Source organism: Melopsittacus undulatus, chromosome 2 (genome assembly GCF_012275295.1).
Source record: "Melopsittacus undulatus isolate bMelUnd1 chromosome 2, bMelUnd1.mat.Z, whole genome shotgun sequence".
Taxonomy (NCBI): Eukaryota; Metazoa; Chordata; class Aves; order Psittaciformes; family Psittaculidae; genus Melopsittacus; species Melopsittacus undulatus.
The window spans coordinates 74,633,785-74,646,656 of NC_047528.1; the positions used below are offsets into that span (position 1 = coordinate 74,633,785).

Below are 12,872 nucleotides of genomic sequence, written 5' to 3' on the forward strand. Positions count from 1 at the left end.
AACCTGAGGCTCTGAATAAAGTATGAACAAAGACGTAGTTTTAGGGAGGATGGGCAGAGGTTCATGGTCTCAGGGATTCAGCCAGACAACTATACATGAAGTTTTGTTTGACATCCTTAATTTGCATAGGTCTTTTTGAAAATTTCAATTGCAATCAACAAAGCAGATCCTCCACCTCCTCTGAATTAACGAGACGGGATTTTGACAGTGCTCAGTGATGTGAAGTGGTTTTATTATTTCTGAACTAAACCTGTGATAAAAAGTCCCTGTCGCTATCCTCTTCAGCCACTTCCACTCATCAGCTCACGAGTGGTTTGACATTTCCACAGACTATTTTCCATCATTGACCAGGATTACACCTGCTGTGTCTCAAGTCAAAACAGGGTTTCTTTTGTGGTTAAATCAATCTGTAGAGCAGAGGCATTGTATCTATTTAAAAGCTAAGGAACAAAACCCTCAAAATTGAGAATTGGTATTAACCTTTGAAGTAATAGAAACAAGCTATAGTATGGAAATACATAATGAAACACTAAAGAGCAGCCAGTCTTCACACTTGTCATGATACAATGCAGGACCCATTTAATTTTGGTTATGTAGTTTGTGTGTGTGTGGGTGTGCAGCTGTGTTAAACTAACTTTGCGGTATCACCTTTTCTGCTTCTTTTTTTTTTATTTTTTTGATGTCTTTTCAGAATGCAGCTGAAGTTGTTGGGTGCCTTTGTTAAGTATTTCCAAAATAATGTTTACTGTAACCAGAGTCACTGGATTCATGCAGTAGGTTTCAGTTTCTTAGCAGAATTAGACCCCTAAGCATTTTCCTGTGGAAATGCAAACTCCTGCACAACAAATTTCAGCCTGCTGCGGACAGGATTTTCTTAGCTGCCATAGACGAAACTTTCAGAATTAACCTGCTAATACCTAAGTGTCAGGGAATGACATGTCAAAATCTGAAGGCTGAAAAAGCATTGTACTGAGATACTTTGCTTTCAGCTACTAATAGGCATTATTAAATCAAGCTCTCATTTTACTTGGTCTTTGTTTAGATATTAGGTGAGTTATTCAGTGTGTAATTTGAATGAGGAAAACACTAAGAAGGTTTCCTTAGAAAGCAATACCAAGTTAATCATTATGAATCTAATGATGTGAAGATTCAAAGTGTCAGCCTTAAATCATACCTCTGACTTCCCTGAGCATGAATTCAGGCATTCAATTGCTACATTAGGCTCCCCATAATGTCCTGTGTAGCTGAATTGTGCTTGCAGGTGCTTGCTGCCTTGTCGCAGCTCAGCAGTGTTCCCCAAGGTGTCTTTCTTTCCTAATTTTCTTCCTCCTTCACTTGCCATAGGCCCCTTAGTGGATGACTGTGCACATGAATTTTATGCCACCCTGCATTGCATCCATTCTGCTCTGTTTGTCATTGCATGTACACTCACATGCCTACTTTTGTTTCCCCTGTTACCTTCTCTTTTGAGTATGGTTGCCACAGAGAGCTTTCGAGGATCAGTACTTGGTATTACACTTCTGCTATGATTTTCTGTAGCTGGTAGTTTATCTCTCAGAAAAGGCTGTTGTATGAAATCTCTGTTCAAGAAATTCTCTATGAATTACTCTCTTTAATAATGGCAGCTGTCGCCCACTGCTCACAGTAAGAGTACATCAGAGAAGACAGCCTTCTGTGAAGCAGGGACTCATGTCAGTCATTGAAAATGGTGAGACACGAGAATCTGTCTTTGAAAAGGCAATCTAAGGGCATCTTGAATTTGTGTATATGGAAAGAACAGTTGATGATTAAAATCAGCCTTTTCCCTTCCATTTTTCCTTCAGAAAAGTAAACCTTTAGTACCATATAATTTTTAGATTATACTGTGCTTAGTATGATCTAAGCCTAGCACCATCTAAACACATTTTTACTGTGTTTGAAGGAAATGGGAATTTGCAGTGTTGCAGTTATTCTTTTAAGAATGTTTCACTGTTAAAGTGATGCTCTGTGTAAGGTTTTGAGTCCAAGTTGATTAGATTCTGCTTTAGAACTCTTAGCATAGCTATTCTTCGGGAATCAATAGTTCTGCAGCTGAGACAGAGATCAAATACCTCTAATTAATGCAAAATTCAAATTTATCTTGAACTATGCTACTACAACTGGCATCTCAATAATGAACTATCAGCAGGAGGAAACAGGTTTGTCAATGTACCATCACACAAAGCTTTGAGTATTCATGTAATCTCTTCTGGGATCATATTCATATATCTTGTAGCTCTCTTGAAATACACTTCCAATGTACTGAATGATAGAAGAATATCTGATGTAGCAAGCTGTGGAAGCATGAGATGCAGAGTCTTTTTAGTTGATGTATTTGAAGGTGGATAACCTTAAAAATCAATAAAACCTGCTGTGCCTCTCAGAATCATGATGGACGGTTCCTCGCTGATCCTCTTGCTTAGGCTTTGAATAACCGATGGTGTGCTGCTGCTCAGTACGAGCTGATGCAATGGCTGGAGTGAGGTATCCAGTAGCAGAGCTGTTGTTTTGAGCAAATCTCTGAGTCTTCTCTTGGATTTTATTATTGGAAGTACAGCCTGTTGGTGAAGTTTTTCATGGGTTGTTTTGTTGGGTTTTTTTCCTGCATGATTTAGTTTTCAAACCAGACTATGCAAAGTGCTTGAAGAGAGCAGGAAAGTAGTGTTCAAAGGCAAAACCTGTATTTTCAAGTTGCTTGTAAATATGGGATTTCCTCTTAGGAGACAGTGTCAGCTTGTAGTGCCTTGGTTACAAAAATGGAAACACCTATTAGGAAGAAATGATCGAACAGAATATTTTAACTTTGTGGAAATTTTAGTAAGGCTGTTACCTAAAAGAGGTGACAACTGCAGAGTTTCATATTCTCTACCAAAGCGAAATTCATGTGTTGAAATAGATACATAGTTTTTTGAACACCAGTGGCACCTCAGAAAGTAGCCCATTTGAAAGACAAATCATAAGTAGGAATTGATGGGGAAGAGGGTGTCTGGGAGGTCTTGAAGATAGATTTCAGAAAGAGTCTGCATAAAACTCTAGATTTTCTGAAAGTTCTTTTGAATAAATGTAATAGAAAGTTACCTAAATTAACTGACAAGAACTGGAGGAACAGGAGGAGGAGGAAAATGAAGTATCAGATGTGAAGTTCTGCCTAGTAAAAGAAAATAAATTTTCTTTGCTGTCTTCACCTAATACAGATGCTAGGAGCACAGAGGATATCTTAATATCTTAATTTTTCCTTATTTTTGTAAGGAAGTAGCTTCTGCTGTCTCTGATCATATGCATAAAAAGGCAGCATGTTACTGTTAGGCAGAGAGAGTCTAGTGGCAGGGATAGTTTCTTTGAAGAAAAGCTCAAGAAAAATCCCGTCACAGGAATAAGCTCCCACTGAGAGTTTACTGAGATTTTACTGCTTTTCTGTGTATCAGTAATAGAAGCAGACCATGAAGGGAATCTAAACTGATGTCATGCCCAAGGCATATGTGTTGGGGAAAGACCAGGGAAGTTTTTGCATGTCATTGATGCTGAAAAGAGATCTCTGAATGGTGCCTTTTTCCTTATGGACAGCCTGTCTGGGGTTCTTCAGGGGGTTGTATTTGAAGGTGGAAGAGGGACAGGAGGTGAGAGCAATAATTCTGGTCATGTGGGATGTCCCTCAACTCTTGTTGTATGTAAGATTATGAAGTACCTTCCTGCTCAAAGCCCCGTCAACCTGGCCTTGAACACTGCCAGGGATGGTGCAGCCACAGCTTCTCTGGGCAACCTCATATGAGTTCAATTGATGGCATTTGGAATGGTATGACACTGGAGTGGTCTGTTTTTCTGTATAATCAGTACTGGGAAATGGTAGCTGTGATTCAGTGAGGAGCTCCAGTCATCAGGTGGGAAACACAAAGGATGTTCCAGTTCAGTCAGCATGCAACATCAGTCACATTTCTATGTTTATTAATGTCAATTTAGAAGTCTCTGTGTTTTTAAACCATGACCTCTTTCACGGATATGTGATGCTGAATCGTTTTTATCCTTTTTTTATTTTCTGCTTGAAAAATCGAGATCTTTCCCTCCAGCCATGAGAAATTTTACTTCTAGGTACAATAAGTATCATCATAGCACTGTAGCTGAAAGTATTATAGTAATTGCTGGTGAATATATTTTCTTAATATCTTTTTTTTTTCTTCTTTATTTTTTTCTCCCCTGGAACAGTTTGCAGTGACTTCAAAGAGTTTACACAAGTAGTAAATGTAGAGCTGTTACCTGTGCCTTTGGTAGTCTGTTTGAGAGAACTCAGCTCATAAACTTGCTTAACATCTTAGAAAACCAATTTAAATGTATGTCCTCTCTTCCTACAAAACACTGGCAGACTCTAATTGTTATGTTTTACATTATGAGTAGATCACTTCATTATTCTTCCCTTCCAAAAAATGAAGGATGAAAACTTCAAGTACATATGACAAAGGCTTTATTGTTGGCTTATTTTCCTTTCATATAGGGGTTATGATTAAATATATGCTGTCAAAGAGAAACTTCTTTATAGGCTGGTACTATTGATCAGTATTTGAGACCTGCCAGGAGCATTATTACTTCATGTATAAAAAAATTTAATAGAAAATTACTAAGTTGATGTTTTAGTTCCTGTAGCGAGAACATTTCAGGTATTCATCTCATATCTTTGCAGAAATTGCTTGGCTCAAGTAGGTACCACAAAATCATGTTTTAATAATTTTTTTCCTTTTTCCATCTTTTTTTTTTTTTCACAGTCACATGACACAATCAGCCACATTTGAAGACCCTCGAATAGAGAGCTGCCAAATAACCCCTCCGGCCCCTCGGAAAGTGGAAATGAGGAGGGATCCTGTGCTAGGATTTGGGTTTGTGGCTGGTAGTGAAAAGCCAGTTGTTGTACGCTCAGTAACACCAGGTATGTTTTCCCACAGAAAACCACAGAGACCATAGAAGAAAACTCAGACTTAATCTACTGAGATGAAATACAGTTGCAAATTTGAATGCTATTAAAATATTCAGACAGACAAAGTAGTTACAAATACTAGGTAGTTTTTTGAGTCTTGTATTACCCAGTAGTTTCTCTCCTTGCACTCATTTTTTAATATTATGTAAATGTATTAACAAAAAGCCAGTTTTAGGTTATTACTCTGAGCCATTACTGTTGCCTGCCTGAAAAGAGTTGACCCACTTCATTCAAGGAAAAGTCTTCCCCCTGCTACATTTATATTGGTTTGATGCCACCTTCATTGCCATTGAATCAGTGTTTTCAAGAGGTATGTTGAGTTGCAAGATTAAATCTTACATAGTTTGCATTCTTTTTATCATCAGCTTCACAAGGAGAACTAGGTTTCCAACTGTAATACTTGTTTCTAACTGCAGTATTTGTTTATGAAAAAGAGGATGTTATTGCTGGCTTTTGTGTTTGGTTGTGGGGTTTTTCTTTTATTTTATTCAACGGATACTTCTGTATAACTATGTGACAAAAAGCCAGGTCAAAATAGATACCTAACTGCCTTACATGGAGTGAAAATTATTGATGTTTGTGGTATTTTTGAACTTGTGGGGGGGGCCATACCCAGGACTATTCAGTCTCCTGACTAGCAGCTTCCTGCTCTCTATGCTTAAAAGTTCAGTTCTTATGTAAAATTGCCTTGGAGCCCTGGACAGGGATTTGATTTTGCTCTTGTTCGATATGTCCTCCAGAACAGCCACAGAGAGCAGAAGAGAGGCAAAATTGACTTTGTAAAGTTCTGATGTCATCTACCCACATGTGTGCATTGATTATATTTTCATTGCTTTCAGATGAACCAAGCAATGTAACTAATATTTGAATTACAACCAGACAGCTATTTTCTCCCAAGTTAGCATTATTAATGTAGTTCAATGTTAAAGTTCAGTTTGGAAAAGGTGTATATTATGTCCTGTTCCAAGTGAATAGGAGAAAAATGGGCTCAGGACAACATTCTCCTACATGGATTTATATTCATTCATGCCAAATATATATAAGTGAAGTTTTCAAACTAAACAGAGGAAAGGAACAGTATCAGCTCAGTTATGAAATGAATTGGTTTTGATGCAGAAATACTTTCTTTTAGGACTTTATTTTCATATTGGTAATATTCCTGGGGGTTTAGTGTATCATCATTGTGGAGTTTAGAAAGGATGCATCTTTTCACTAGCAGTTGCAATGTCACACCCTCTTCTGGCCATGTAATCATGCTGAGAAGTAAAGTATTACATGCATTTGATAAAGCATAAACTCAATATGCATTTCAGCAGTGTCAGAATCCAAAGCACATAGACATGTACACATCTGTCAACTCAGACTAATGCTAAATATCTGTGTCTAACTGAAAGTGGCAATGCTTTTGGATGTGTTCACAAAGTGGTAGGAATCCAGAGGAAGAGACTCAGAGGCTAGAGGTATAGAAAAGTACAGTCTTCAGATTAAAGAAAACAGGTTTGTTTTGCCCAGAACAGAGAAGTCAAAGGAGAGACTGCAAATGACTTTCAAATATGTAAGTGATGTTTCATAGGAAAAAGGTGTAAGATATTCTCCCCTGTTACTTTGTCCAGGACAGGAAACTATGTTGCAGCAGGGAAGATCTGATGTAGACACCAGAGAAAAAGACTTCCTGATCTTAACAGTAGTTAAACAGAATCTTTTCCTTATGGGAAAAGGAGTCATCTTTAGGGTGGTCTTACTCGTGTATCAGACAAACATTGAGAAAGGTGTGATTGATCACACTTGAAAGGGTGAATTAGGCCACTTCTTATGGGTCCTTCTGGCCATCCAGAAAATCAAGCTGTTATTTTTAGGTGGCTAAATAGATGCAGGTTTGCAACTTAACCTGAGGAACTTCAATGAAAATGCTCACTAGCTTTCAACATTGTCCTGGTGAAGGAGTACTGATAATGCCAGAAATAGTGTTAGTATTAAATACGCCATTATTTGAAGAAAAAAAGACTCGTAGTATGTGAACAGCAGAGTGCATTTACAATGGTCTGCTAACCTGTGCTTTTTTTTTTCATTTGTCTCCAGGCGGCCCCTCTGAAGGAAAGCTTATACCAGGGGATCAGATCATAATGATTAATGATGAGCCAGTCAGCACTGCTCCAAGGGAGAGAGTCATCGACCTTGTCAGGTAGTTGATGTCCTGTCACTTAAACCATGAACCCAGTGCCTTATTGACTGTGCAGTCATTTGATAATACAGGAAGTCTTGCCTTCTCGTGGCTGAGGAAAGAGAAAATAATGTTTAGTCATAATAAAGAATGGTGAACTATTTTAGTATTTAAATGAAGTGTCCTTTTATATGTCCTCTGGGTAGCTGAAAAAATATAAAAAGATACTGGAACAGCTCCAAAATACTTGGATATCAAAAGAGGAATAGTATTCTCCTGGTATTTATTTTTGGTATGGGTTGTTGAAAAGATAATTCCTGGAGCAAGGCAGCTCAAGTCACTATTGCTCTATTGTCTTTTTTACGTGAAGAAAATTGAGGCAGGTCTGTCATATGTAAAAAGGAAAGAAAATGTGGTGCGGTGATTTTCAAGAGCAAATGGGTGCATGTAAATGGGAATATGTAGGAAAGCTCAAAGAGCTTGGGGTGGATTTCAGGTAGATCAGTTTGTGTGAAAAGAGTAGGTAGGGATGTGTAGATAAAAGGCAGAAAACAAGACAGAAAAGTGACTGTGGAGAGTGCAGGAAAGGTGAAATGTCAATATTTGTAATGGGATGTAGAAGGAAAGAAAGAACAGGGACTGAAAAATGTTCAGGATGTGAAAAAGATGTGGTGTGGTTCGTATAATAAGCTTTGCATTTGGAGTAAAAAGAAGCATCAGTGCATTGCATTGAAAAATGTTTAGTAATAAAAAAAATATTAAACATAAAAATCTTTGTTTTAAATTCCAGTAGCCTGATTGCTACCAGTTTTATTTCTGTATTTTCCTTCTCATTGGTGTAATCTCTGAATTGGCAGGTCTCGTTGACTCCTGGGAGATACTCACATTTTAACTGTGCGGACACCTCTCCGCAGAACTGGTAGTTGTCACTGTTGTCAGCGTTATCCATGTAATTATGGAAAGTCACACTTACTTCAAGAAATTTAGGCAGGAGGTGCCATGACAGTTGTACTCCTCTTGCAGATCACAATTTGAGCAAATGTGTGCTCATTTGCTGGGGATCAAGGAAATTTAAGCCAAATTCAAAAGGAGAAACAGAAATGGTATAAAGATGCCAGCAACACTGATGCCTTTATCTAGGTTAGGCAGGTTTGGAGAAAATAAAATGCATTTTCAGATTTAGGAAAAAAAAAGTGTTAACCAGTAAGTCTACTGAGAGAAACACAGAGTATTCAGAGGGGACTTCAGCACTTCATTTTGTGACAATGACCAAACAAACTGCATGCACTGTCCTGTTCCTAATAAGTTTCTCTCCCATGATCTGTATTGGCCACCAGCACAAGCTTCACAAATGGGCCTTAAATTCATTTTTGATGTCTTTGATTCTTCATAAAGTGATCATATTTCAGTCATTTTTATACTTTTTTTATATTAAAGTAATTAGAATTAGGATCTCTTTCTCATTTCTTTACTGCCGGCAATATGTAGTAATAACAACAAGGTAAATAGACTGATTAGGCCTGAAACTAACTGAATTTACTGTGTGGCTGATTCTCTGTCATCTTTCAAATGAGAAACTGAATAAGAATGTCACACTTCCCAATTATGTTGACTCTGTAGGTAGTGTCTTAAATTGTGTTGTTGCATTCCAGGGGAAGATTTTGGTGACACTTTTCTTACACTATAATTCTACCTCTGCTTTCAAAATCTATATGCCATTGGGATTTTGACAGAGACTCATTCTTTGATGGGACCTAGAGTGAAACATATTGGGATTGTATATTACAGTATTTGAAATGAAGAGCTTTCTCTTCATGCCAGTGGGGACACCTGGAATGATTAGACACTGTCACTGTACAATCCTGACACCATAGTAGAGGACGTTCTTTACACCAATTAAATAATTAATCTCTTCTATATAATAAAAGGTTTTCATATGCATACATCTGCAACTTTGAAAATGCTTGCTTTCAGTTTTCAGTGTGCATGGAAGCTATTTTGAAATCTTGTTTTCCAGCTGGGAGCAGTGTATCTGTAGTCAGGAACGAATATATTTTAGATGCAGGAGTTAGGCGATAGGCATAATGACAAAATGATAGAATTGGGATGGGATTTCTGGAGGTCATTCAGTCTAAGCTCTTGCTCAAAGCAAGCTAGTGTCAAAGTTAGATGTGGCTGCTCAGCACTTGTCAAATCAAGTTTTTAGTATCTCCAAAGATGGAGATTTCACAACCACACTGGGCAGATGTTTCAGTTCTCATCTTTCAAAGATGATAGAGGACAGCTTTTACAAGACATGAGCCAACTCCTGTGGCTGCCTTAGATGCATACCATCTGGGCTCATGGGCTTAGGCCTCTTGCCTAAGCAATCACTAGTTCAGTCTTTGACTCCTACTGGAACTACTTTGTCTGTTCCCTGAATTCTGCCACTAAACTCAGCAACCAGGGTGGCAGATCTTGCCACTAAAGAGCAAAGCCAAGAAAGCAGCATGTTGGGGTACTTGAGGCCTGAGTGCCCTTCATTAGATTGCCCACCCCTTTTAACAGTGAGTTCATATTTCCCTTGGCTTTCGCTACTGATGCAGTTGTAGAGGCCCTTCTTGTTACCCTTCGCATCCTGTACCAGTTTCATTGCCAGGTGAACTTTGCAAACCCCATTCTCTTTTTTTCCTGGGTAAACTCTGTTTCCATGTCTGGTTGGCTTCGGTTTTGCACTGGGTCTTGGTTGGATTTTCCCTATGGAGTCATGCTGCTATTCTGCTGTGCCTGCCCACTTCATTGAGGATTGGAATAGGCTGTTCTGGCACTTGGAAGAGGCTCTCCATGAAGATCACTCACTTCTGCTGGGCTCTGGCCTTTCAGAGCAGTATCCCACAGGAATCTGGCTGCCAGTGCCCTGGACAAGATGAAGTCTGCTCTTTAGCTTGGACTCCTCTGCTTCCTGTCCCTCGGAATCTTACACCGTACCATCTTGTGGTCACTGCAGCACATTAATGAAAATTGATATTCCGACACCACATTTTTTCCGTGACTGCATGGTTTCATACTGATTAGGAATTACAAGGTACATTTTATGTTACTGATGTGAAATTCAGTAACTATTTTATGCATCTCTCCCTCAAAGCTTTTTCTAAATTTAAGAAATTATTTGTAATTGCAGAGTGTGGAAAAAAATTAATCCTCTTTCAAAATAAAGACATAAAGATCACAGTATGCTGAACAGAAAAATGCAAACTGCATGAGGAAAAAAAAAAAGCTGATTTCATAACCAGATGAGCATCATGCTTTAACAAGCTTAGCGAGACTCAAAACTTCCAAGCAAAATGATACACAAACGGTAGATGTTAGGTCAACCTTGAATGTTAAACAGCATTTTCAGTGTAATGGAATATTTGCTTTCCAAGAAAATATTGTCATGACATTTATTTATGAAAAGAGTTATGCCATTGAAGGAAAAGGACATGGAAAAGAGAATTTCTGCAATGGTCTATATTAAATCCCAAAAATAAAAAAAAAAAAATTCAGAATGTCCACTAAGAAGAGAATCTGAAATATGTCAATTAAATCTTTTTTTTTGTTAGGAAAAAGCATATGCCTAAGCAATAAATCTGTTTTATTTCTAAATTTTCCACAAATTAAGTTGATGCAATTTATTTCAGATCATTTGTTTTTCTTCAGCCCTTTTACTGTCAGCTCCAAATTCATTATGTACCTTCTATTCCTATAGGATTAGAAATAAATAGACCAGTATTTTAAGAAAGTCCCTTTTGTGTAACAGTTTTACTAGAGGAAAAAGCAAGAAGATAAAAAAAGCACATAATACAGAAATTTTCACAGTCTCTGTTGCATTTTAATATTTTAATTATGTGTGTGCTTTCTACATATTCATTACTGAAAATAAGCTTCCTTAAGTAAAAAACTGTATTAAAGCCACCTCTACTGATTCCAGGGGGTAATGAGCAAGAACCTGGTGAAAACTTCTGGTTTGTTTCTGAGAATTGAGGGATACTGTTGTATCCTAGGAGGTCTCAGGTCTGGAGATTATTGGGGATATTCATTATAAATATCCCCTGGTGGCCATTCTCATGCACCTAATTCTTTTGCCCCTGCTTTATTGGCAACATTTAATTAGTGTTCAAGTTGTCCTTTGAAAGCCAAGGTTGCAGAAATATGAATATGGTATGATTTGCAGACAAAATACACAAAGACTAATTACTTCCAGGTAATGTTATATGGCTTTTACACCATATTATGTTCTTCTGAGCTATTTTCAAGCAGAAACCCAGAAGTCATGTTGATGGTTTCCCTTACAAAGGGAGGTCACCTTTATGAGCATCCCTTAGGTCTGCAGTCTAGAAGTGTTCCCTTCGAGACATAAGGTTATTGAAGTTTGAAAAAGAGGAAGAAACAAGCCCAGGTTTCTAAATGTATGGTTACAGTCTGGGCAAGGAACAACTGAACAGAATGCTAAAGAAGGAAGATGTATTTGAAGTGCAGTCAGTTCAACATTTTAGCAGGAGCTACTTATGTTGGTTTTATTTTATTGCTGATATAGATTCTAGAACTTGAAGCTTTTAGAATCATAGAATCATAGAATAGTTAGGGTTGTAAAGGACCTTAAGATCATCTAGTTCTAACCCCCCTGCCATGGGAAGGGACACCTCACACTAAACCATGCCACCGAAGGCTTCATCCAACCTGGTCTTGAACACTGCCAGAGATGGAGTATTCACAACCTCCCTGGGCAACCCATTCCAGTGCCTCACCACCCTAACAGGAAAGAATTTCTTCCTTATATCCAATCTAAACCTCCCCTGTTTAAGTTTCAACCCGTTACCCTTTGTCCTATCACTACAGTCCCTAATGAATAGTCCCTCCCCAGCATCCCTGTAGGCCCCCTTCAGATACTGGAAGGCTGCTATGAGGTCTCCACGCATGCAGCCTTCTCTTCTCCAGGCTGAACAGCCCCAACTTTCTCAGCCTGTCTTCATACGGGAGGTGTTCCAGTCTCCTGATCATCCTCATGGCCCTCCTCTGGACTTGTTCTAACAGTTCCATGTCCTTTTTATGTTGAGGACACCAGCCAGGATACGGTTGGCTTTCTGGGCTGCGAGCACACACTGAAGCTGGCTCATGTTCATTTTCTCATTGACCAACACCCCCAAGTCCTTCTCTGCAGGGCTGCACTGGATTTCCTTTTTGCCCAACCTGTAGCTGTGCCTGGGATTGCTCCGACCCAGGTGTAAGACCTTGCACTTGGCATGGTTAAACTCCATGAGGTTGGCATCATCCCTCCTCACAAGCGTGTCAAGGTCCCTCTGAATGGCATTCCTTCCCTCTAGCATATCAACCGAACCACACAGTTTGGTGTCATTGGCAAAAACATATACTTAATAAGTACTTTGAGATAACATTGAAGTCCTTGCACAGTGTAGCAACTTTTGCGTATTTAAGGTGAGCAACAATGAAAGATTAATATATTAGATGGTGTATTATTGTACTGTAACAATTAATTGGTTGTTTAGAGGTGCATTTCATGATCATTGGTTAACAATAAGTTTGTATCTTTTTAAGAATCAGTTTAATAAATCAGATTTTTAAAACAATGAAATATATCTAATAAATAATTTGCATTATAATATATGTATAGATAATTCCTACAGCATGAATGGCTTACTTGATTATCTTAGATTGTACTGAGTATGCATTAGTCTACAAGCATCCCAGCAT

The 12,872-nt window shown here is 38.3% G+C and overlaps 1 protein-coding gene across 1 annotated transcript in view; it reads left to right on the top strand.

Annotated features, from left to right (window-relative positions):
* Window positions 1–12,872, top strand: part of FRMPD4 (FERM and PDZ domain containing 4) — a 295,170-nt gene that overhangs the window by 221,819 nt on the left and 60,479 nt on the right. The window contains exons 3-4 of the mRNA XM_031051118.2: window positions 4,773–4,933; window positions 7,061–7,163. Of these exons, the coding sequence (XP_030906978.2) occupies window positions 4,773–4,933; window positions 7,061–7,163 (264 nt within the window). The remainder of the gene's footprint in view (window positions 1–4,772; window positions 4,934–7,060; window positions 7,164–12,872) is intronic.